The sequence below is a fragment of the Lactuca sativa genome, chromosome 1 (assembly GCF_002870075.4).
Source record: "Lactuca sativa cultivar Salinas chromosome 1, Lsat_Salinas_v11, whole genome shotgun sequence".
Lineage (NCBI taxonomy): Eukaryota > Viridiplantae > Streptophyta > Magnoliopsida > Asterales > Asteraceae > Lactuca > Lactuca sativa.
The window spans coordinates 229,672,431-229,699,185 of record NC_056623.2 but is presented as its reverse complement, the minus strand read 5'-3'; the positions used below and the strand labels follow the sequence as shown (position 1 = coordinate 229,699,185).

The following is a 26,755-nucleotide window of genomic DNA, read 5'->3' as shown; positions in this document are numbered from 1 at the left end:
CGCCACTTCACCCCTCCAACTTATGAATTTCTCCATTCTTCTTCCTCAGACCTACATCCTGCCATATGGAAATCGATTTCTACAAACGAACACACTACCATACCAACTTCACCTACAAACCAAAACATTACCACACAAACTTCACCTACAAACTAAAACAATACCACACAACCTTGACCTCCTACCCCACCCCCACCACCTCCTCTTTGTTACATCGCCCCTACCCGCTACGTATGTAGTCAACATCCAAAACCCCCGACTATTGAACAACCTTCAACCACCACCCACACTTTCAACATCAACTACTAACACACCCACATTGGTGCCCCTACCTAACCAACTAGCACTATGACAACCTGTAGCATGACCGGGAACTCAAAACCGACACAATCCCTTAACCTACACACCTATACTACCCTCGGAGAATTACCCCGTACCCCAACCGAAGCCCTTAACAACCTTGTTTGGAACTGTGCCCTGACTGATGTGTTTAATGCCCTTATCGAGAATAATACTTGGTAATTAGTACCTCATCAGCCGAATATGAATGTTATACGTTGCATGTGGATTTACAAACACAAGATGAAGTCAGATGGATCACTTAAGAACTACAAAAGCGCGATTGGCTTGTGATGGTATAACACAACAGGTCGGAGTGGATTGCAATGAGACGTTCATTCCAGTTGTCAAATCGGCAACTATACCCTCAATTCTTAGTATTTCATTATTTTATGGATGGGAGATAAATCAATTAGATGTCAAAAATGCATTTTTGCATGGACATCTGGCAGATACAGTTTATATGCATTAGCCCGCCGGTTTCCGTCATCCATCAAATCCTCATCATGTTTGTTGACCGAGGAAATCATTGTACGACCTAAATCAGGCACCACAAGCGTGGTACCAAAGATTCACTGACTATGTCACCACCTTACGATTTCACCATAGTTCATGCGACCATTCATTGTTTGTTTATCGACACGGTCGGGACATAGCCTACCTTTTGCTCTATATGCATGACATCATTCTCACCACTTCATCACCAGTATTAAAGCAAAATCTCATGTCTCATTTATCTCACAATTTTGCCATGAAGGATTTAGGGTCTTCGCATTATTTTCTTGGTATTTCTGTCACTAGAAATCCAAGAGGCCTATTCCTATCTCAACAAACATATGATGCATACATCCTTCTTCATGCTAATATGAAAGATTATAATCCGGTTACTACACCCGTTGACTCTGCAGGAAAACTAAGGCATTCTGCAGGTGACCTGATAGATAATCCAACCAATTATCGAAGCTTGGTCGGTGCCCTGTAGTATTTAACTTTCACATAGCCTAATATATCAACGCGCTACACCAGGCATGCATGCATATGCACGCTCCTTGCACGACACATATGAATGCTCTTAAATGCATTCTCAGGTATATTAAGGGCACTCTCTCCATGGGCCTTCAGATGCATCACAATAATCCTTCCATCCTTACATCATACACGGATGCTAATTGGGCCGGTTGCCCCGACCCTCGTTGTTCCACTTATGGATATTGCATTTTCCTAGGTGATAACCTCCTTCATGGTCCTCTAAAATTCGAACCACAGTCGCACGATCGAGTGCAGAGGCGGAATATAGGGATGTTGCTAATGTAGTTGCTGAAATCAGCTGGTTGTGTAATTTAGTACTCGAATTGGGGTGTCTACCCATGTGTACCTCTCTAGTTTATTGTAATAATGTTAGTGCAATTCAAATGACAGGCAATCCGATACAACACCAATGCACTAATCACATTGAGATTGATATTCACTTCGTTAGAGAAAAGGTACAGAATGGCCAAATCCAGTTTTTACATGTTCCATCACGCTACCAGCTCGCCGATCTATTCACGAAAGGCCTACCACAAATACTTTTTCAACATTTTTGATCCAGTCTAAGTGTCCACAATCCTCCCCCTTAGACTGAGGGGGTATATTAGACTAGGAAACAAAACATTATTATATGTATTGTATTGTATGTTTGTAGTTCTCGGGGTACGAAAACTATAACATATATATATATATATATATATATATATATATATATATATATATATATATATATATATATATATATATATATATATATATATATATATATACTAGTGGTGAACCCACGCGATGCGGCGACAGAAGAATTTTTTTTCGTCAAATAATTTACTTTGAATACATAATTCTCGGGTGTTGACTAATTCGTTTTTTTGGGTTGTTTTCCATTAAAAATAAAGTAAAATTGAGTTTTGATTAAAAGTTCGTTACTATTTTGTTTTAAAAATATGCATACTTTTTAGTTTTGATTTAAAATATAATTGTTCAATTTTAAAAATAAATAAATGTTCTTTATTTTATATGTTTAGATTGATAATAACATGTTGGTATTTCTCCTTCCCCTTCCGTGCCCAAGTGAATGGGGGTGATCATGACTAATAAAAATATAAGAAAATGCAAGCTAATAATTTTATATTAACTTAATTGAGTTAAACTAACAATATAGAAAGATATGAAATATTATCATGAAATATGTGAATAAACACCTTTTTTTGAAAAATTAAGAAAAATTCGGTTTGAAATTTCATGCACGACAAAGCTTTTCAGGCACGAATAACGGATTTTCTAACAAAAATTTATATTGTATTTGTACGTAATAGAAATCATTAGCTACGTGTAGACAAATGGTTTCCAACATGGATTATTTTTCTTGCGACATGCTATGTTGAACTAAAAATAAAAATACGTTTATTTGTAGTAAAAAGAAAAATATGATGTAATCCTACTAAAAAAATAGAAATGCGTTGTTTGGAATGTTGGGGATGGTAATTTCTGATCGGCGGTTGATGAATTTTTTTCGTAACATACCATATTTCAAAGAACACTCAATGTATCGAGAAATAGTGTTAAATTATATTGATTAAGGCACTATTTGGTAGCCTTTTAATTGAAAAATTAAGAGGCAACCTCTTAATTTTTCAGATGCAGACTGTTTGGTTGGATATGAATTTATGCCTCTTGATTAAAAAGATGTCCCTTAAACTTTAAGACGTAGAAGTGTGTCTGAAAAAATAAATAGAACGCACGATCCTTTTTTGCCCAAATCCTCCATATCCTTCCTCTCCTCTTTCTACTTCACAACGTCGCCTCTTGCTCCTTCCCAGTGAAACTCCGATTACAACCCTCCGTCGTCCCAGCCGGACATCGCCTCCGCCAGAGACGTCGGGCATCGCCTCCGACAGAGACGCCGGCCTCACCATCGCCCCAGGCAGCGAAGCCCTCCGGCTCCCTCATCGATGCGAGTTCTCTTCCACCCCTTTCTCCTCCAGCTCTGATCTTGTCTGCATCCGTTCGGTCTGAAACGTTGCCGTCACCGTTGTCTTCGCCTCCGCCTCCGATTGCTTCACCCTTCGCCTCCGACATCTTATGCAGGTAACGTTTTCTTTTTTTCTTGTTATGTAATGAAAGGCACTCAAGAGTACACCACTTTTGATTTTTTGTAATTATACATTCATCAATAGCCCACTGATCAAGAAATTGAAGCCCTTAGATCACTTATTTTGAAGTTATGATAAATTCGTTTATTTGTATTTTAATGGGAACTTGTTGTTTGTTTCTTGCACTATACGACAAACATGGGTTTTTACTTATGATTGCTACATTTTTTATTGAAGAGTGTAATGACTTGATTCTAAGTACTTAGATTTATGTATTGATTTATTTGTGCCCCAGGTGATGTTTTTGTCTTATGGTTGCTAATTAAAATAAAAGGGCATGGAAATGTAACTATGTTGGAATTACATCTTGTATTTGTCACACGGTTTGATTGTGCTTACAAGAGTGACAATTTAGGTTGTTTCGTGTTGAAAGTTGAAGAGTTGCTCAATGCTCAATGCAAGCCATAGCAGTTATTGTGGGTTTTGTCCAAGTTGAAGAGTTGCTCAATGCTTAATATTGATGTTGTTTTTTGATTCTTGATGTTTTTATGAGTTTTGATGCTATTTTGGTAAAGTTGAAAAAAACAATTAAAAGGGAAATCGGATATTTTTATCATTATATCATTGTAATTTCTATTTATACCTCATTAGAATGCTAGATTTTGTTATAGTTTTTAAAATACAATGTCTTAATAAGGAAAGGTTGGAAGTATAATGTTGTAATTGAAAGAAATGATAGAGAAGGGTAAAATGGTCATTTTTATTATTCAACATAAAAATTCAGAGGTTTCAACCAAACAACATGTTAAAATTCAGATCTTAAAAATTCAGACACTCTTAGAAATTCAGAGCTCTTAAAAATTCAGATCTTAAAAATTCAGATCCTGTCAATAAGCCCCTAAGAGATATAGCCATTTGTTTTCTTTTTTTGCGAATAGTTTTATTTACGGTGTGTTTCCAAGTTGAAACAAAGGGATAAGATTTGACTTGTTTGATGGTGGAGTATACAACATACATGAGAATCGACAATTAGTAGTTTCCTTTCGACATATATTTTATCTATTATATTTTCTTCAATAGACGATAATTAATTTTTTTTCGACGTTTAGTTTCTTTTCATAAGCATGTCAATTTTCAAGTTATACAAAATTCAACAACAAATATAATTTAATTTTAAAAATTTATATCATTTGTGTTGATGTTTTGGGTTTATATAAAATATTTGTTTATAGTTATTTTAAGTAATCCGAATAGCTTGTTTATAAAATATATTAATATGTCCACGTATTAGGGGTGTCGAACGAGTAAATTTTTCGGGTTTCGGGTAGAACGGGTAGGGTAGAACGCGTATTTCCTTAAGGAAATAATAACCGATACCCGACCTATAATGTAATTCGGGTTTTCGGGTTTCGGGTATTCGGGTTTGAGGTCGGGTCGGGTAAGTTTCGGGTATACCCGAAAATTAATAAGTGACACTTATTGATAATTTTTTTTTTATATGTTGGTTGGTTTAATAACGAATTGGTTAGGAAAATACTCCATAAAATTAACAAGTACATATATAATAACAATCCAAATCATTATAATATGTTATGAAAGGTTTTGTTTTATTTGAAGTGTACGTACGTGACTGCATTGTATAGTTGGTATTATTTAAAAAAACGAATTCGGGTATACCCGAAAATAAATATTCATACCTAAAAGCCGACCTATATTATTATCGGGTTAACCTATTACCCGAATGTTCATACCATTTACCCATTCTACCCGACCCATTCTACCCGAATTCGGAACGGGTCGGGTGGATAGAAAGGGTTTCGGGTTTTTTCGACAGGCCTACCATGTATTATGTTTATAAGACTCTTTAAAAACATATCATCATGGTTGTAAATTAATAAGTAGAGTTCAAGTAGCTATATATGTTGAGTGTGGCTTTAAAAGTTATCTTCCCTATAACAAAAGTCCCAAACGCAGGGATGATGTCATCATAAGATCTGAGTAAGATTCCAAACGCTAAATGAGAATAGCTAATCTCCTATCCTAATAAAAGAGTACATTATATCCACGTGTCAATCTCCCAGCAGCCCTATATAGTTTTTTCCCGCTTATTTTCCTCATACACATTTACCAAACTGCCCTCCAGATCATTTTCATATTCAGTCAAAGTCAATAATGAAATCCGAAAAATCTGTAGAAATTTAAAACTATACATAAAGAAGATTATCTAGAAATGTTAATTTGAAATTTAAAAGTCGTTCATATCCAATCCAATGCAAATATGGAAGTTTGTTTATTATAATGGGAAGGTAATTATTATCCAGCCAATAAATTCCAAAAAATCCTCACCCAATAAAATCATATACCGAAATATATAGCAGAATTCATTGTTTACGCTACTATTTTCTTCGCCATTCTGCTTCATAGAACTCTTTACAAACGGTGTTCAATCCTTCCTCTCTGTCTGAATTATAATTTCCTTCGCTTTCTCATCATTTGTTGCATATTCATCCTCGAGGACAACAACCACTACACAAGGTTAGTAAACTGAATTAATGCATTTGTAAAAATTCCCATAGCAGCATATATTCTTCATAGTTTTGATGTTTATGTAATAAATTCTTCTACTTTAAAAACTTTACAGGTTTACTGTTTACATTATTTACATTTGACAATGAATTAACATACCAAAATTACTTTCATAATTCGTTTTTTTTTATGTTTATGACATTTATCATTATACTTTTTTACTCTAATTTTCATTATTGTATACTGAATGTATAAAGAACAGTCCCCGTTTAAACAATATACATTAACTTCCTTACCTGTACAACCGAATTTGCCCAGCAAGTCCCATTTTTGCTCTAACATCCGATTTCACAAGCAATGTGAAAGTACAAAAACCAGTATTTGAAATACCTTGAAAAACGCTATCACTCTATTTAACATTGTTTTCTTTAAATATTGATACAAACATCACCAATAATTAAAGAGTATACATTAACTTCCTTACCTGTACAACCGAATTTGCCTACCAAGTCCCATTTTTGCTCTAACATCCGATTTCACAAGCAATGTGAAAGTACACAAACCAGTATTTGAAATACCTTGAAAAAAGCTATCACTCTATTTAACATTGTTTTCTTTAAATATTGATACAAACATCACCAATGTGATTGATACCTATTAAAAATGCCATCATTTTATTTGAAAGTGAATTAAAAGTGTTTGCTACCTGCTAAAAACCATTTTGATATACATTAAAAATGAATTCTACCCTCTAGAACATTTTCATATACAGTCAAATTCAATAATTAAAACTGAAAAAAATCTGCAACAATTAAAAGTATACTTCATTAATGGATTATAAAAAAAAAACATTTGACTACTAATTCATGATATCTAACTTGTCCTTACTATTTGTCATCTTATCTAATTGTAAGTTGCAGGGGCAATTTCGGTATAAAGTTTGTTTTTCAATTCGAATAGAATATGATAATCACACAATCAAGAAATTCTCAAACACTTTTTTTTTCTGTTATCTGATTTGCTATATTTCTACTAAATAGTAACCGGTTTGCTATGTATTTGTATATATTCGATAATTGCATATATTAATTTACAAATATGCTATTTGCTAACATTTCTATATGGTTATATATTCTATCATTGCATATATTAATTTACAAATATGGTATTTGCTAACATTTCTATATGGTTTCAATCGTTTTGCAGAAAATGAATATAGGGAAGAAAATTTACCTAAAAAACATTGATCAAATTGATGATAATTCACACATCAAGATACGGGTGCTGAAAATGTGGAACTTTACTAGAAATAATATGGTTTGTTCAATTGAAATGATCATAATGGACGAGGAGGTTTGTTGTATTTCTTATATTTTTTGTATTCCATTCAATATTACATATGTTGCAACAAACAGATAATTCTTATTTATTTGATTGAACAGGGAACACAATACCATTCTCGTGTCTTCAATCAGAATTTCTCCAGATTTGGTCATTTATTAAAGGAAAATGACACTTATATAATTATAAAACCCAATATGGCGGCTGTTCTTAATGGTTTTAGTTATACAGGTCATAAACAAACAATAACTTTGGATTGGAAAAGTATCCTTAAAAAATGTGAGACTTTTCCGAACCAGTGAATGGATTTATGTTTATTGATTTTAATTCAATCATAGAACAAACATGCCCACGAGACGCATTCTTTGGTTAGTTATTAAATTTTATTCCAATTGCTTTTTTGACTTGTGTTCTTTATTATACATTTTTTATTTTGATGTTTTAATATTAAATAATACTATAACTTGTGTTATTCTTGTGTAGATGTTATTGGACAAATTGTCTCAATTCGACCGCTTGAAACATCAAATCCTGTAGCATCCAAGCATTATATCAAACTCACACTTAGCAACCTAGAGTGAGTTTATATTATTTTTATTCGTTTATTATCTTTAATTAAATCACAACTTAATAGTATTAACTATTTTCATTGTTTATTTAGGTCTGTACATCTTAAGGTTACTATCTTTGGAACTCAAGCATACCAGCTGTCACAATACCTAAAAGAGAACCCGACAGTTAATTGTGTTGTTATAGTGATGCAGTTTGTAAAGCTTAACATTTGGGATGGTTTGTATTCACATATTATATATATATATATATATATATATATATATATATATATATATATATATATATATATATATATATATATATATATATATATATATGCTTTTGTATAATTGTTATTGATTTGCTCTTTTAATATTACAGGAGTTGGTCAAGCTAAAAGTCATTTTGAAGTAACCAAAATGTTCATAAATTCTGACATTGTTGAAATTAATGAGTACAAGAAAAGGTTAGTTTTATTGATTTCTGTTATTTGTTTAATTTAGACTAACACAAATCCTATGATTTATCAAATCATTTTAAACATTACAGATTGAAAGCTGATGACAATCTTGGTAAATCTGAAAAAAAACATTACTTCACTCTAAAGCTACTCTTCTTCATATACAGATGACTTTAAGGACACTTTCCCATTAAAAACAATTTGTGAAATCACAGAACCGCTGAAGGTACATTGCATTGTTTGATATCCTTTTTTTACACTATGTATTTTCCTAACTTTACATGCTATTAAATACAGGAAATGAAATTTTTGTTAGTTGCTTCAATCGTTAATATAAGACAGAATCTACATTGGTATTACGAAGCATGCTACAAACGTGGAAAAAAAACTTCAGTTCCAAGACACAATCATTCGTATACCGACCCTCAGAAAGTTACAGAAACTGTTGTTGTTCAGTGTAAAGATCCAAGTTGCAATAATTCGGATTTTCGTACAGTTATCAAGTAAACACTTTTATATTTATATTAATTGTTTCAAACATTATAGATAATTTATATTTATCTAATTGTTTTTTTAAGGTATATAATTCCAATCAACGTACAAGATGGTACTGACACCATTGGATTGACTCTTTTTGATAGAGAAGCAAAAAGGCTGCTAGATATAAGTGCATATGAGTTGAAAAAGATACATGAAGCGGTCTATTATATTATTCATATATTAATATCATAAGACATTTAATTTGTTAATATTTATTAAAAATCTTCTTACAGGCTAGAGACAGTGATGCACTATTACAAAACCGCAAGTTTGCTTTTCTTGTAGATATTACAAAATACAATGTCAACAACTATAATAATATCTACACCATTCTCAAGCTGACAGAAGATGTATCCATTGTTTCAGAATTGGAAAGTAAATTAGAACTTATGGTACAAAACATTTTAGGGTTCACCAATTATATTTGTTTACTATGTAAATACATAACGATTAACATATTTCCATTTAATTTTGTAGAGTATTGAATCTGTCTCCTTAAATCAGGTGCCTTTGGAATCAGATGATGTTGTCCAGCCTGTTCAAAAGGTTTTTGAATTTCTTTCCTTAAGCTTTATTTATATTTAATTGTTCCTATTAAATACTTATTTTTTTAAAATAAATTTAGGATGTCATTTCACAAACAGATGAAAGCTTTACACCATCAACAGTTGATAAATCAACCGCAACAAGTCCTAGCAAAATATCAACTGATTTGAAGCGCAACCTCCAAGACATTTGTGACGTTGATTCTGGAGATGATTTAAGTTCAACTAAGGCTAAAAGAAAATCAATCGGAGAGGAAACTCCACTCTTAATTCCAAAAGTCGAGAAGTGAGTTGGTTTTGGTTATAACACACATTTACTATATTTTGATGTTGCTTATGGTTTTAAACATATTTTGATTGGTTGGTATGCTTCTTATGTTTAGATATTTAGGATGTCAATTATTATTTGTTTTGGATATATTTGGGTATTTTATTGTTTTAAAGTGGACAAGTTAGTTGCTTTTGGTTTTAACACACGTTTAATATATTTTGATGTTGCTTTGGTTTTAAAGATATTTTGAATGTTTGGTATGCTTTTTATTTTTAGATATTAATGATGTCAATTATTATTTGATTTGGATATATTTGGATATTTTTATTGTTTTAAAGTGGACAAGTTAGTTGGTTTTGATTTTAACACACGTTTAATATATTTAGATGATGCTTTGGTTTAAAAGATATTTTGATTTGGGGATAAAAAGCTAAAATCTCTTTAATTACATATAATCTTCTTTTAAAAGTTTAACTAAGGCATAGTTTCAATGTTGATTTGATTTGCATTTGTGTCCAGATTATGTAGAACCGATTTAAGTAAGTAGATTCCCCTTAACTATTTGGTTTTGTATTGATTTAAACGCTAATTATGTGTTTGATCGTATGACATGCTATTAGCATGGCATCCATAAATGCAATTTCTGACTACTTTCTTAAAAGGACTAAAGAAAAAAAGAGTGTATAGCCATAGATGAAGTGAACCCAAGAAATATTCTTGAGGTTCCTCTTATTGTTCCAAGTTCAAGAACTTCTGATCATATCAACTTAGGGGGAAGAACTAGAAGATGTAGATGGGTTACAATAAAATGGAGCATTGTTGCATCTCAATATTGGATAATAGAACTGAAAAAACTGAAAATAGCAGGGCCACTTTGTGTGGTGAGTTTATTGCAATACACTTTGAAGACCATTTATGTGATGTCCGTTGGACATCTTAGAGAGCTTTCCCTTGCTGCTGCTTTAATGGATTTAACTTCATGTTCTTACTACACTTTCAGTCATTATTTTATTAGTAGGTCCCACGTTTATTTCTTTGAACCATGTAAATGAACAACAAAAAGGGTTTATCCATATATAATCGTCGTTGAACACTTTTCTGTATTTATTTGAGTTTGTCATGAAATTAGATCCTATGTTATTTGATTCTTTGTTCTTAATAATTCTTCGTTTTTCCCTTAGAATCCAAGATTTTAATTCAACATATTTGATTGTTGGTTATTTCATAAGACCCACATAGTAAAAAAAAAGTAGATATGGTAGAAAGTAGAGACCAACAAATAGTATGTGATATACACATGGCAAACATGTATATCATATGTCCCCTGGAAATTTGTTTGTAATTATGATTTAAAATTACACTAGGGACTGATCATAAGGAAAAGTCTCCCCTTACAATATTGTCAAATATACCTTCACTATACTCAAGAAATGGGTACTGCTATAGTACCAGGAATCATGGTATGTTTACTTGGAATATGTCTTAGGTCCATGATAACCAAGTACATAAGTATATTTTAATTGAACAAAACTCTACTTGACGTAGTCACAAAAAATAAAAATTAAAAATTAAAAAATTGTTTGAACCTATAGCTTTCATTAAAGGATGATATAAAGTTTTAAAAAACTTGTAACACAATGAACAAAAGAAGATTATGTTTACATTTTAGCAATTTTACTTATTATTTTGGTCAGGTTAGTGTCTAACATTTTGATGGATCATAAATTTAATTTCTTGAACTAATAATACATTTATTTCATGGTTGCACCATATATAGTATATGTATATCCTCTATAAATAAATAAATTTCGTCTATTTAAAATATTGTAGCATAAATTTCGGTAATCCCTTATTAAATTCAAATCATATGTTAATATGTAATCAATTTGTGATCTATTAAATCCCATAAAATCAGGAACATAAATTTATCCAATAAAAATTCAACAACAATAAATTCATAAAACCTGGTAGTATATTATGAAGATATTATTATGTGAATAAGGTTATATCTCTAAATATACCTCATAACGTGAAAGCAATCATTTTGAAAATCCTCATTTGTCTTCTTTGTCTTTGAATTGGATATGCAATTCTTATTTCCTCAAAGTTACAGCAATCTGCTTCATAGAAGTTCTATTCCTCATTTCAGTTCACACGTTAACTGCTTTTCATTTTAAAGCCCTCTTACTTCCTGCAAGATTTCAATATTCATATACCAGGTTAGTCTTTTGACTTTTAATTACATTGGTTTCTGTATGGATTTATTGTTGAACATTGAAAGTCAATTGATTTATTGTATTCCAATTCCATACTCATTTGCAACTAAATGTTGAAATGGAATTGAATTCCAATTCCGACCAAACTAAAGAAAAACATCGATCAAAAGCCATCTTGACTAAGAAAATATTATTTACGTGGTAAAGTTCCATCAAGTTGTTAAAGCTCTAATCTTTTGAAACAAGGTTTTTGAATCTCTTCATCTGTCACAATATCTGCAAATACTGTAAAAAAAGTGTTATCTCTTGTGAACTAGATTTCACAAACTGAAGTTTATTCAAAATATGTACATACTCGGAAAAAAATGTGTTACCTCTTCTAAATAGACATTCATTCCTACTAACTGTAACAAGCATGCTCGAATAGATGTTTTGAATCAATAATCTATTTTTTAATCAACACCACTTTTGGTATATCCAACGATTTTTTCTTCATGGTTTCCATGGAGAACTAGGGTTTTACCCCCTCATATCATCCCAACAATTAATTGGTTGAAATTGGGGAAAGAACAATTCGAAATAAAATAAGCCCTAGGTTGGAAATGACGATGATGACCGGTGATGCACATCAGGGAAGGAATTGAGGTAGGCAGTAGAATAAGGAGATTCGGGGTTAGGATCGTCTATTCTCATGGAAACGGAGACTATGTCGTATGAGGAGAGCTCACTGTAGATGAAATCCTCAAGTTTCCATTTCATGAGTTGTTGAAGACAATCGATGGTGGCTGAATCGATGAAATAAGTTGAGGGTTAACCGGCGAGTGAGTGATAGGAAGACACACACAGAAAGAGAAAGATAGAGAGAATGAGTGATGAAGAAGATGTCTGTAGAAAGAGAGTTGATGCGAGAGTATGGCGATTTCTTGACCCGATTTCTTTCTGCATATACAACACATGTGACTACTGACAATGCGTGTGGGTATTGACTATTATTTGGATCCTTTCGACCCATATTTAGCTTTAGGTATACCAAAAGTCATGTTAACTTTAATATATTTAATTAAATACAATTTTACACATTATAAACAAATATAAAGTTCGATTTTATATTATTTAAAATCTTAAAAAGATTTAAGTTGAGTTATTTTTTAATAAAATAATACATCACTAAATTAATATTTGTAGATTTACAAAACCATTGTATTAAACAAATACATAAAAAATTATATAATCCATCGTATAATGTTAATTTGATATTTCTTAAATAATTTAATTTTTAAAATAACATCATTTATCTTTTAAAGTTGTAGACATACAATGCATTTCCATTCTAAAAAGACTACAAAAATAAATACTTCAACAACTACAACGGTTAATACTTCAATTAACAAAGGTAACTTTTCAAATAAATTTACTTTATTATTATTATTTCTTATTTTTTTTTAACTAAAATCAACTTTATTTAAATATTTAACATATATATTCACATAAAAAAATAGATAAATTGTCAAGTACTTCGTCCCCTGCAAATCAATATTCTTCTAAATTGGTAACCGATGCTTACAAAGGTACACTTATTTATTCCATTGTATTATATAATCATATTATTTACCTAATTTCACATTTCATATCATATCTTATGTGTTCTTATGCAGAAAACAATAATAACATGTACCACATGCAAGCCCGAGAGAAAAGAGGACAAAGAAAAATATATTTGGAAAATAAAAGATCGAAGAAAATGAAAACAACATTGAACGTTCCAAGTACATTAATACTGCATCTCTTAAATAATATAATTAACTACATCCTAATATTATTTTATATTTTATGTTTTACTGTTACTTTGTTTTATACATATCTTTAAAAGTTTTATAAGTTGTTGTTATTTGCAGATCAATCGACTAACATTGTTGGTCAAACTCAAAATGTCAATTCATTTACTTCACCTGGAATGCATACTACAACCATACAACACTCTCCTTCCTTGACATATGTTAGAACTCCGTTATCTAACATTACAAATGGTAATTATTTATTGTTTTTAAAATATACTATTATCCATTTTGTATATAATACATATATATATATATATATATATATATATATATATATATATATATATATATATATACTTATTATAATTTCTTTTGGTCAGATAATATTAGTATCGATAAATATGTCACTTCCCAAATACCAAACAGAAGATAGTACTATGTACTTTCAAATTAAATGACATCAAAAAAATGCATCTACAGTAACCACTTCTTCATCATCAATCAAGTAAAATCCAGGATGTCATAGATTAAAAACGAAGACAAGACATTTATCCCCTATCCCATTGATTGATTTGACAGAAGATGTAGAAAATATGCATCAAGTGAACAATGAAAATCTTATAGTTGGTATCTCAAATGGTAATAAAAAATAATATCCATTTTACATTTCAAATACTATGTTGTATATACTTATAAAATTCATTGATATTTTATTCAATGCTTTTATTTTACAGAATATTTGGATCATGGTGATCAAGATGTTGTATGTCAAACATGTCGTGCAAAGTTATGGAGAAATGAATCCATTAGAGGTAAAGAAAAGGGGAACACGGATTATTCATTATGTTGTGCTTACGGCAAAGTTCAACTTCCAGATTTAAAGAAAGCACCCCCGACTTATGAAACAATGTTCCGAAATATGGATTCAAAAAGCAAACACTTTATGAAAAACATTCGACGTTACAATTCAATGTTTTCTTTTACGTCGATGGGTGGTAAAATTGATTCTTCAATCAATAGAGGAAACGCTCCATACATTTTCAGATTGGGTGGTCAAAATTATCATAGTATTGGAAGTCTTTTACCAGCAAAAGGATCGGAACCAAAATTCTCTCAGTTATACATTTATGACACTAACAACGAAATTACAAACAGACAAAGATGTTTTCGGTATTTTTTTCAAACTTCTTATTCATAATTTATTATTATTATTCATATATATATATATATATATATATATATATATATATATATATATATATTACTAATATTATGTATAAATTTATTTATTTTAGTGGGGAAAAGGATCAATCAACATCAATTGATAGTGATATTATTGAAGATATTAAGGTGATGTTGGATTCAAATAATGTCTTGGTTAGATCTTATAGGATGGTAAGAGATACCTTTTAGAAAAATCCAGAAGTTGATATGAAATTACGACTTATCGGGAGAAGGGAGCAAGATGGAAGAACATATAACCTACCGACTGCTTCTGAGGTTGCTGCTTTAATTATTGGTGACATTTCTGATTCAATCGAAAAGAGGGACATCGTCGTTCAAACAAAAGATGGTTCTCTACAACGTATCAGTGAATTGCATCCTTCGTACCTTCCTCTCCAATATCCATTGCTATTTCCATATGGGGATGATGGTTACAGTGTTGACATTCTTCATAGAGGTGTGTCATTTACGGCCGACAGCAAGCGTGCGAAATGTACAATGAGAGAATATTTCGCTTATAGGATTCAAGACAGAGATCATTCGTTCTCTCTCATACTTAATTCAAAAAGGTTGTTTCAACAGTTTTTGGTAGATGCCTATACTATGATGGAAACAGAGAGATTGTACTACATACGTAGGCAACAACATGTTCTTAGATGTGATTCTTATGAAAATTTACATAAACAAAAAGCTCAAGGAACGACTGATATCTCGAATGTCGGCTAACGTGTCATATTACCTTCGTCCTTTACCGGTGGTGCGTGCTATATGCTGCAAAACTATTTGGATGCCATGTCACTGTGTAAATGGTTTGGATATCCTGATTTCTTCATAACCTTTACGTGTAATCCCAAATGGCCTGAGATTAAAAGGCTTCTTAAGGATATTTCACTTCAACCAGAAGACAGGCCTGATATACTATGTAGGTTGTTCAAGATCAAGCTTGATGCATTCATTAAAGACTTAAAGGAGAATCAAATTTTCGGCAAAGTTCAAGCATGTAATTAAAAATATATTTATTAATTTTTTATAAAACATTGATCTTATTAATATATTTTAAATATTTTTTTTAAAATCTAATTACATTTTCTTTTTTTGGCAAATTCTTTTACAGATGTTTATACCATTGAATTTCAAAAAAGAGGTTTGCCGCATAGTCATATATGTATGTTCATGCATTCTGACAACAAGCTACCAACTGTTGAATGTATCGATCCGATAATTTCAGCAGAGATACCAGACATAATTGAAGATCCTGAATTGTATTCACTTGTGAATGAGTTTATGATTCATGGTCCATGTGGAGCTGAAAATATGAATTGTCCATGCATGGTGGATAAAAGGTGTTCTAAAAACTTTCCAAAACAATTCTGTAATCATTCTTCTGTTGATCAGAATGGTTTTCCGTTATATAGGCGAAGAAACGATGGTCATTTTGTTGAAAAATCAGGTGTAAGGTTGGATAATAGAAATGTTGTTCCATACAACAAATATCTATTGAAAAGATACCAGGCACATATTAATATTGAATGGTGCAATCAGGGATCTTCTATAAAGTATTTGTTTAAATACATAAATAAGGGTCCTGATAGAGCTACAGTTGCTGTTGTACCAACCAACAATGAATGTGAAAATAACGATGCGGTCGATGAAATAGCTGAATATTACGATTGTAGATATTTATCAGCATGTGAAGCATCATGGCGAATTTTTACATATGATGTTCATTGCAGATATCCATCTATTGTCAGACTACCTTTTCATCTTCCTAATCAACAGCAGATTGTATATGGCGAAGACGATGATATTGATGATGTTCTTGACAAACCTTCTGTTGCGGCTTCAAAGTTCACATCTTGGATGAAGTGTAATTCAATCGACAGTGAAGCACGGAAACTCATATATGCTGAATTTCCTACAAAGTTTGTTTGGATATCAAATGGTCGGTTTTGGAAGCGAAGGAAAGTAGGAAAAGCCATCGGTAGAATTCATTCGGTTTCACCTAAACTAGGTGAAGCATATTTCTTAAGGATTCTTTTAAATAAAGTAAAAGGTCCAACATCATTTGATGATATTCGCACGGTAAATGGTGAAACACATTCTTCTTTTAGAGATGTTTGTTATGCACTCGGGCTATTAGATGATGACAAGGAATACATTGAGGCAATTAAAGAAGCAAGTCATTCTGGATCTGGTTTTTATCTACGCTTCTTATTTGCTACATTGTTGATGTGTAATAGTATGTCTAAACCAGAGGTCGTTTGGGAAAATACATGGGAATATCTGGCAGATGGAATTCTATATAACCAACGACAAAGATTTAAGTCTGCAGGTATTGCATTTTTTTCTTATTTTTTATTTAAATTAATTTATTTTTATTATTCAACACCCATTAAATATTTAGTAATAAAATTATTAAATATCGAACACATATTTTATTAATTATTTAATATTTTCGTGCAGAATTATCACTCGGATTAGATGAACTTAAAAACTTAACTTTGTTCGAAATAGAACAAATTTTACTTCAAAACAACTCTACTCTCAAAAACTTCAAAAACATGCCATACCCAGATGTTGAATCCGTTTCTTCTTCAAACAATCGACTTATCACCGATGAGCTAGATTACGACATTCCCGTTATAAAGAATGACTATGATCGTATGTTTCTTTCATTAACAAATGAGCAACGTAACATTTTGCTAAACATCATGAGTGCTATTCAAGAAAATAAAGGAGGTGTCTTCTTTGTTTACGATTATGGTTGAACGGGTAAAACTTTTTTTATGGAAAACAATATCTGCAGCAATTAGATCTGAAGGTAATATTGTCTTAAATGTTGCTTCAAGCGGTATTGCTTCCTTATTGTTACCCGGTGGTAGAACAACACACTCTCGATTTATACTTCCATTTGAACTTACAGAGGATTCTTTTTGTAAAATAAATCCAGACGGTGAGTTGGCTAGCTTAATAAGAAAAACCCCTTTAATAATTTGGGATGAAGCACCTATGGTCCATAAGCATGCATTTGAAGCTTTAGATCGAACTTTGAAGGATTTGTTAAGGTGCGGAAATTCAACCATCTCAAATATTCCATTTGGAGGGAAAGTTATTGTCTTTGGAAGAAATTTTAGACAGATTCTACCTGTTGTTCCGGGTGGCAGTAGACAGAACATTGTAAATGCTTCTTTGAGTTCTTTATATTTATGGCAACATTGCAAAGTCCATAGATTAACAATAAACATGAGGCTAACTGTTGGAAGGGATCAATTAGATATAGGAAAAATAAGAGATTTTGCAAATTGGTTGTTGGATATAGGAGAAGGAAAACTTGGTGGTCCGAACGACAGTGAAACGATTATCGATATTCCGGGTGGTATTCTCATTAATGATTCACATGATCCTATAGGTTACTTAATTGAGTTTGTATATCCTTCAATTTTAGAGAACTATAGCGATATAAATTATTTCCAAGAAAGAGCGATACTTGCTCCAAAAAATGAAGTTGTCCAGGAAATAAACGACCGTCTGCTTAAGAAGTTTCCCGGAGATGAAGTTGAATATTTAAGTTCAGACATCATATGTGAATCCGAATTTGTCCATGATCAATTTGATGCAGATTTATACTCTCCTGATGTATTAAATGGTCTTAAAGTATCCGGTTTACCAAATCATAAGTTAGTTTTAAAAATTGGTGTTCCAGTAATGTGAGAAATATTGATCAAAAAAACGGCTTATGTAATGGCACAAGACTACATGTGTTATCATTGGGGAAACGTGTTATTGAGGCACGTATAATAACTGAAACTAATATTGGAAACCGGACTTTTATTCCAAGAATGTCTTTAACTCCATCAGAAAAAAAGATTCCCTTCAAATTCACAAGAAGACAGTTTCCTTTGGCCGTATGTTTTGCAATGACTATTGTATGTTGCATTATCAAGGGTTGGTTTGTTTCTGAAAGATCCAATTTTTTCACATGGACAATTGTATGTTGCATTATCTAGAGTTCAAAGCAGAGAGGGATTAAAATTATTATTTTAGATAAAGATGACAAACTCACAAATAAAACTTCCAATGTTGTTTATAAGGAAGTTTTTCGAAATTTGTAGCCAACTTTTGTGTAGCATATTTTATTCATTTTTAGCAAATCATACTTAATCCATGATATTACTTTATTTATTTATAATTACGTATTGTTGTATTTTATGTTAACTTCATTACACATATTGGTAAAGCATCATCTGCGTATGTCCAACAAGAATCATCCACCAAAAATAAGCGTTTTCAAAAATCGTCATTTCTAATTAAATACTTACCATTTAGTTTGTAATTAAATACTTACAAATAAAAAATTTATTGAAAAATGAAATATTACAAATCATAAGTTGTCAAAATTAATGAAATATTATTTTATTAAATAATTAATTTTTAAATTCAATTCAAAATCAACACCCGTGGGTTCCACGGATTTTAACCTAGTAACTTGAATAAACTGCAAATTTGGTCCATGTGGTTATCATAAAAATATGGATAGGGTCCAAATTTTTTTCAACTTGCAGTATTGGTTCAAAATCAAATTCTTTTTGTGGTTTTGGTCCCTAGAAAAATTGAAATGACTTTTTTACCCTTTTACTTTTATTTTTGAATTTCTTTACTATTTTTTAACATTTAAAAAAAGAAAAAGAAAAAATAAAGTGGCCAATATTCTACCCACCCGTAACCCTGCTCTCCTTTTTACATTCTTCATCTCTTTGACTCCCCCCCCCCTCCTCCTTCCTATCACCACTATTGTTGTCTTCATCCCTTCGCTTTCTCTATGTTAAGCACATTAACCTGCAAAACTTACCTATGTTCTTCACGTTCTTCACAACCACTGATCAAATATCGAAACAAAACAAACACTTTACATGTAGATACACCTACTTGCAACTTAAAAAAAAAAAACCCACCCTACCCTGTATCTCTCTCTCTCTCTCTCTCTCTCTCTCTCTCTTAAGATCTAAAAAATCCATTTTACAACACAATTAATATGATCGATGACTACACCAAAATATCATGGAATGGTGGGAGGTTAGTCTAAACCATCCATGCTAGAAACCAACCTGTAACATTTTCGTAGCTATTCAACCTCTCCAAAAAATGGTAGAAACTGATCTCTAAGATATGAAGCACAAAAAAAACTATGAGATGTATCAGAACAATGGGGAAGAAGTAAACAACCTGATTCCCACCCCCTAGCCTTTTCCTGTCTCTGTGTCCTCTCTACTCTCCCATTGTTGGTTACCCAAACACCAATAACCAACTGAAAAGAATTGGTTCCTCAAGAATCCCCAAATTGAAGATGCCACACATAACCTAATCAGGTAAAAATGAGATTTCTTCAACTGATATAATAATTGAAGCAAGCCCCACTTATGATGAACATAATCAAGAAACCCAAAATAGAAAATTAGGTTTTTTGTCAACAACTTCTCTAGCATTGGAACTGATCAAGATGCAGGTCCTAAAGTAGAAACAATCTTCGTTTTCGGCCTTTACATACCTACTAGTTGCGGGCTTTGGTCAATCGTCATTTGATCCATATTCTTTTCGATCGATTGTCTCTGTTATATGCTCCTTGGAAAACACCACCAGCTCCTCCCTCATTTGCATCATGATTGTTGGTTATAATTTTAGTGTGTTTTGGTTTTTGATTAGGTGAAGAAGTGGTGAAGTGAAGGAGTTCGATGGGTACCATGTTCCATATTGGGGATACAAGGCATAAAAACGGGATACATAGGGGAGAGAGAGAGAGAGAGAGAGAGAGAGAGAGAGAGAGAGAGAGATGAGGGTACATATGGTGTGGGTGGGCCACTTTTTTTTTTCATTATTTTTGAATATTAAAAAAGAGTAAAGAAATTCAAAAATAAAATTAAAACGGCAAAAAAGTCAATTCAACTTTTCTACGGGAGTAAAACCACAAAAAGAATTCGATTTTGAAAAGATTTTGGACTCTATCCATATTTGTATGGACTAAATTTGCAATTTAGTCTAATAACTTCATAGAAATTGTATTTAAGTTAAAATATAATGAAATAAGTAAAAGTGTATAATAAATAAAATACTGCAAAACTTATAATAAATAAAATACTATAAAACTTATAATAAATAAACTTATAATAAAAGAAAAAGTTAAGATAGGAGGATGTGATTTAACTGTTAGATAGATTGGTACGTACTACGTCGTGCTATTTTCAAATTATATATGATAATTTTTTAAAGTATATTCTACAGAATATAGAATACAGGTTGACATAAAAAACTTTAATATTTAATGTATAATTCCTTTTTTTTTAAATATCACTATAACTTTTTTTAATAAATGTCCAATTGAAAAGAAATACCATAATTCTTAATGTTCAACTTTGCACCTATTTAACCCTATCAAATAGTTATTAGAAATTTCTTTCTAAAAAAATATTTGAAGATGATAATAATAATAATAATAATAATAATAATAATAATAATAATAATAATAATAATAATAATAATAATAATAATTTCAAGAAAATAATAATATATGACTATAAAAAGATACGGTTAAATACACCAAAAGTTACGTGTGACTTTTTTTTTTGACATTCATTCAATAGAAATTAATTTCTTAATTTTATATTATTTCAAAACAATAAGTATGTTATATTTCTGGATAAAATGGTATTACAAAGTTATATATAGTAGTTATATATAGTATGTACTTCAGTACTTGCAAAGATAGTACTTGCAAAGATAGAAAGATAAGTAAAAATAATAATCTCTTCAAAAAAAAATCATTAACCCATTATTTAATTACTAAACATAAAAAATAAAAAAAAGGAAAATGATACACATTTTTACCACTTATCTTCTCTGCATACATCATTTTTTTAAGAAAAACTCACATTTTGTTTTAAAATTGCATTAATCTGTTGATTGATGTTATTAAATTGCATTAATCTATCATTTGTTTATACTTTTAGGGTTCTTCATTCCTGGGATATTTACAAACCAAATGCATCAAACCAGGCAACATAATATATTAAGTTTAATAATATATGTATTCCGTTAATTAATACACTTCTTCTAATAAAAATAAAAAATGGTGTATCTTGTAAACCATCCTCCATTTATTACGTTTTGTCTGAATTGTTTTTTATTTAAGAGCAAGAAATTCAACATGCTAAATCCTCGTAATAATATGTCAAACAACTAAACATTTTTATTTATAAAACCTTTAGTAAACACAATGGTCTAAAAACGTAACACACACAAACACAAAGATCCATACCCACATTAGTAGATTCTCGAAGACAGTTTTTGATATGAACAATCATGCTTTTGATAAAAGATAAAATCGTTTGTTGAATTAAAAAACTTTTATTTACAAAGCAAATTGAGTAAAAACAAAAAACATTTTAAATTTTATTTATCTGATGCTAACAAAAAAATCTCTTTTGCCATCATACTCTCACCTAAAGCCACCTACATAAAATATCATATCTTAACAATGAACATGAATAATTACTCAAACTTTTTTTAATGTAGCACTTTCTACAATACACCTACAAACATATTCGACTTTTTTGTAATTACAAAAAAACGGAAATGAATAAACAACAAAATGAACAAACACAAACTTATCTTTGATTGACAACGGATACTACATTTTCTAAATCAAAAACGTCAACAGAAATATAGATCAAGACAGATTGATGGTGGTTGTGATGGCGGAAGTAGTGGCGTTGGTGGGTAATGGAGGTTGGCTAACGTTGGTGCTTTATGGTGTTTGGAGAGAGAGAGAGAGAGAGAGAGAGAGAGAGAGAGAGAGAGAGAGAGAGAGAGAGAGAGAGAGAGAGAGAGAGAGAGAGAGAGAGAGAGAGAGAGAGAGAGAGAGAGATTTGGTAAATATTAAAATTGAGATTGAAATGGTGGAATATATAAGATCCGAATGACTAGTAATTTGTGTGTCATTTTGTGTTTGTTTATGAATGATATATGGTATATTAAGCTTGAAAAATTGTACATTTAAAGTCATTGTTTTTGGAGAGTTTTCATTGGCTAAATCATAATCACATGGATCACCAAAAAAATAATCTACACCATTCATTTTTAATCAAAGGTCTATATTTCACCTCTTTATTTTTAAGACTTTGGTTTTAAAAAACCGTGGAGCTCACAATTATATATGAATTATAATATAGTAAATATATATATATATATATATATATATATATATATATATATATATATATATATATATATATATATATATATATATATATATATATATATATATCCTCTAGTCGATAATTATTAGGGAACATGTTAATCAGATTAAAATTTTGGAACAAGAGAGAGCTTCCATCACCAACTTGCTTAACAATGGCTTCCATGGGCTTGTCTTTGTGTCAAGGTTCCTGATAGCTGCCTCAACAGCTCCTGGAAAATCACATGTCATATATTCAACTTTTTAATGTCATTTTTTTTAAAGGTAACAATAGTAACTAACCCCATTCCATAAAGCAACTTCATGTTCTCTAGCTTGTTCAAACAAAATTGTTTGAAACCAAGTCATTTATCATATTACATCTACTTAATAAATACTCGATGCTTTCTTCTCAGAGCAATTCCATAACAAAGCTGAACAAGCCCTTTAAATGACAAATTTTGTTACCACCAAAAAATGACATAAAATGACCCTTCCTCTCAGCCATCCTTAAATTACAGTTGGTTGCTCCATCCAAATAATCTGAAAGTACATAAGACATCAACATGGACCGCAAAATAATAGACCCTAACAAAGCAATGTAGAGAAAAGCAACATTTCCTTTTTGTTGAGAACTTAGTCAAACCTAATTGAGTAGTCGTGAATAGATGATACGCTCATTAAATTACATCAATTTCGATCAATTCTAAGGAAAAACCTACACTACACCAATCTTTAGACCCATATGCAAAGTATACAATAAAAAGTAATATTTTTAAAATAAATCCAAGTAAAACCACATAGAAATCACGGATGCACAAATTGACACTTCAAACACATCATATACCTTAGATCATATCCAAGATCAATAATTCATTAAACAAAATTAATCCAATGACTCTGATATATGAAATCAAAGAGCTAAACTTTACAGTTTTAATGTAATCTCCTGCATGTAGACACGCAGATTCGTAGAAACGGATATAGTATTAGATCGGCATAGTACTATACCTGAATCCCAACTACTCTGGATTGATCAAGAAAAACACATAGAAATTGACAAACTCAAAATCAAACCAATCTAATTGAAACTTCGATTAAAATCAACAAAATCCACACATAATTAACAACTAATTCGAAGAAAACGACGGTGATTCTAAATTGAGACGACAGGGGAGTAGTTCGGCTGGTGGAGGAAAATTTGTGTCACTTCATTTTGAAGTAAATTACTAAAAATGCCATAAATCCATCTTCACTACTCTCCACAACAGCAGTCGTGGAGAGCTTCTAGATCAGCCACCATGAGCCAACCTTATTCCATGGAGTACTCTCCATTGTGGAGAGAGAGAGAGAGAGAGAGAGAGAGAGAGAGATCGAGAAAAGAGATAAAGAGAGAGAGAGAGAGGGAGATAGAGAGAAAGAGAAGAGAGAGAGAGAGAGAGAGAGAGAGAGAGAGAGTAACATCTTGTTTTGAGAAGTTTATTATTTTTGGGATTATGGACAATGAATGGATTAAGTAAATATCTTAGGCTTCAAGGGAATGGGGTTTAGACCTTATTGGATGATAACAATGTTGGATATTTGATTATAGCCTTGGTTTGTGTCTTAAAATCAAAGGGTAAAATGGGTAAAGTGATGTTTTAGACTTCTTTCATGCATTATGGTTTTTAATTCGACATATGTTAAGCCAAAACTAACTATATAGAAGTATGGGTCTCGTCATTACCTTTCCGTGGATATAAAGATCGCCGAAAACAGAGTTGAAACGAAGAATTTATGATTGTTTGAAGTTGGAGTGAAATTAGTTGAAAACACGTTCTAACGAGGTGAGAAGTAATTCTCATGACATGAGAGTGCTCACGAGGTGAGAATATATTCTCACGACATGAGAACTGTTCGACCCAAAGCCCATGAAAATTTTAGGGTTTTCAAGTTATTTAAAGGTAAGGATTCATGTTTTAGGGTATTTTTGTAACACCTGGATCATAAGGTACATCGTTCATAATCAAATTATCACTTTGGGGATTACCACGACGTGGTGGAGGCACCACCACGACGTGGTGAGGCAAAATGAGTTGCATGTTCATTTATGTCACCACGGTGTGGTAGTATTGGCCACGACTGGTGGTGACTGGCATGTAAATCCTATTTTTCTGGGTTTGCTCCATATTTAAAGGAATGAGGAGGCTAGGGTTTTCTCATCCTCAGACTCCATCAGTTCCTTCAAGCCCCAAATAAACCCTAATCACTTTCTTCCAATATTGAGCTAGTTTTGGTGTTCCTTGAAGATAAAGGAGGAAGAAGGAAGAAGAAAGAAGCAAAGATCAAGTAAGCAAGTCTCCATTCTTCACCCCTAACACTCTTTACCACGACGTGGTGAGGCAAAATGGGTTGCATGTTCATTCATATCACCACAACATGGTAGTATTGGCCACGACTGGTGGTGACTGGCATGTAAATCCTATTTTTCCGGGTTTGCTCCATATTTAAAGGAATGAGGAGGCTAGGGTTTTCTCATCCTCAACCTCCATCAGTTCCTTCAAGCCCCGAATAAACTGTAACATCCCAGAATTCAGGTATATCTCTTTTATCCTTTTCTTCCTCAAGTTGTCAAAATTAGTCATTAAAAAGAATGTATGGCATTTGAGTACGCTGGGCGTAATGAAGAGTACGCTGTGCGTACTCATGAGCGTGTTCTTGACGCAGAGGCTACCCAGTACACTGGGCGTACTAGGTTCAGATTGAAACCCTAATGTGGGGGTGAGCCCTATATAAGGAACATTATGGCCTCACTTGTAGCCACCATTTCCAGAGAGCAAAACCCTAAGTGTGCCCTAACACTCGTTCTAGAGCTTGTCTGCGTGTGGTTGAGCTTGAAAGTGTTCTTGTGTGCTTTTGAAGAGAAGAAGGTGCCATTGAAGAAGCTAGAGTTGGAGTGCAAGCCTTGGATCTGAGCTTTTCTGTGGTTGGAGCATCAGTTATGGTAAAAAGCTCAAAGCTTTCTCCACTTTTTTTGATTTGTGCATTATGGACCATTTTTAGGGTTTTTGTCCCAAAGGTGGATACTTTATGAGTAAAGGGTTCCATAGACCTTGATCTGCCCCTTTTCAGTGTATATTGTGAGATAGATCCATAAAAATCCAATCTTGGATGTTAGGAGTGAGCCATGCATGAGATATGAGCTTCTTAAGGAAGGAAGTGGTGTGATTTGGGTGTTGGTGACCTTTACAGCCATGCAAAGGCTTAAAGTCACTGACTTTATGGATTAAAAGGCATTAGAGTGACCAGATATGGGATATGAACTTATGTCTTAATCGATTAAGAACAAAATCATGAAGATGGTGAAACTGGGGCGTACAATGGGCGTAATCCTAGTACGCGCAGCGTAGGGGTTGAGTGTCCCTGATTCTGTATAGCATCCGAGTACGCCCAACGTACAGAGCTGGTATGCGTCGCATACTCCTTAGGGTTGACTTTTAGGGTTTAGTCAACAAGTGGACTTTTGGACCATTGGAGGGGTAGAATGGTCTTTTACCCTTCTGAGAGAGCATAGGAAGGGATTAGTCTAGCCTTTACGAGTCATTATTAATTAGAGGTAATTTCTATATGTGGTT

At 32.0% G+C, this 26,755-nt stretch overlaps 2 protein-coding genes across 2 annotated transcripts; both read left to right on the top strand.

Moving 5' to 3' along the window:
• The first annotated feature begins 7,196 nt into the window (after window positions 1-7,196).
• Window positions 7,197-15,640, top strand: LOC111879408 (uncharacterized). Its single transcript, XM_052767352.1, has 21 exons — window positions 7,197-7,340; window positions 7,430-7,559; window positions 7,667-7,696; window positions 7,812-7,905; window positions 7,990-8,117; window positions 8,262-8,346; window positions 8,430-8,452; window positions 8,508-8,566; window positions 8,638-8,843; window positions 8,919-9,039; window positions 9,114-9,272; window positions 9,358-9,426; window positions 9,506-9,711; window positions 13,217-13,305; window positions 13,412-13,480; window positions 13,568-13,678; window positions 13,808-13,939; window positions 14,270-14,329; window positions 14,425-14,860; window positions 14,986-15,040; window positions 15,104-15,640. The coding sequence occupies exons 1-21, from the start codon at window positions 7,197-7,199 to the stop codon at window positions 15,638-15,640; spliced, it is 2,943 nt and encodes a 980-aa protein (XP_052623312.1).
• A 42-nt stretch (window positions 15,641-15,682) lies between these two features.
• LOC111879418 (uncharacterized) lies at window positions 15,683-18,625 on the top strand. The gene is made up of 4 exons (XM_023875878.2): window positions 15,683-15,914; window positions 16,029-17,246; window positions 17,378-17,605; window positions 17,721-18,625. The coding sequence occupies exons 1-4, from the start codon at window positions 15,683-15,685 to the stop codon at window positions 18,623-18,625; spliced, it is 2,583 nt and encodes an 860-aa protein (XP_023731646.2).
• Window positions 18,626-26,755: the final 8,130 nt, after the last annotated feature.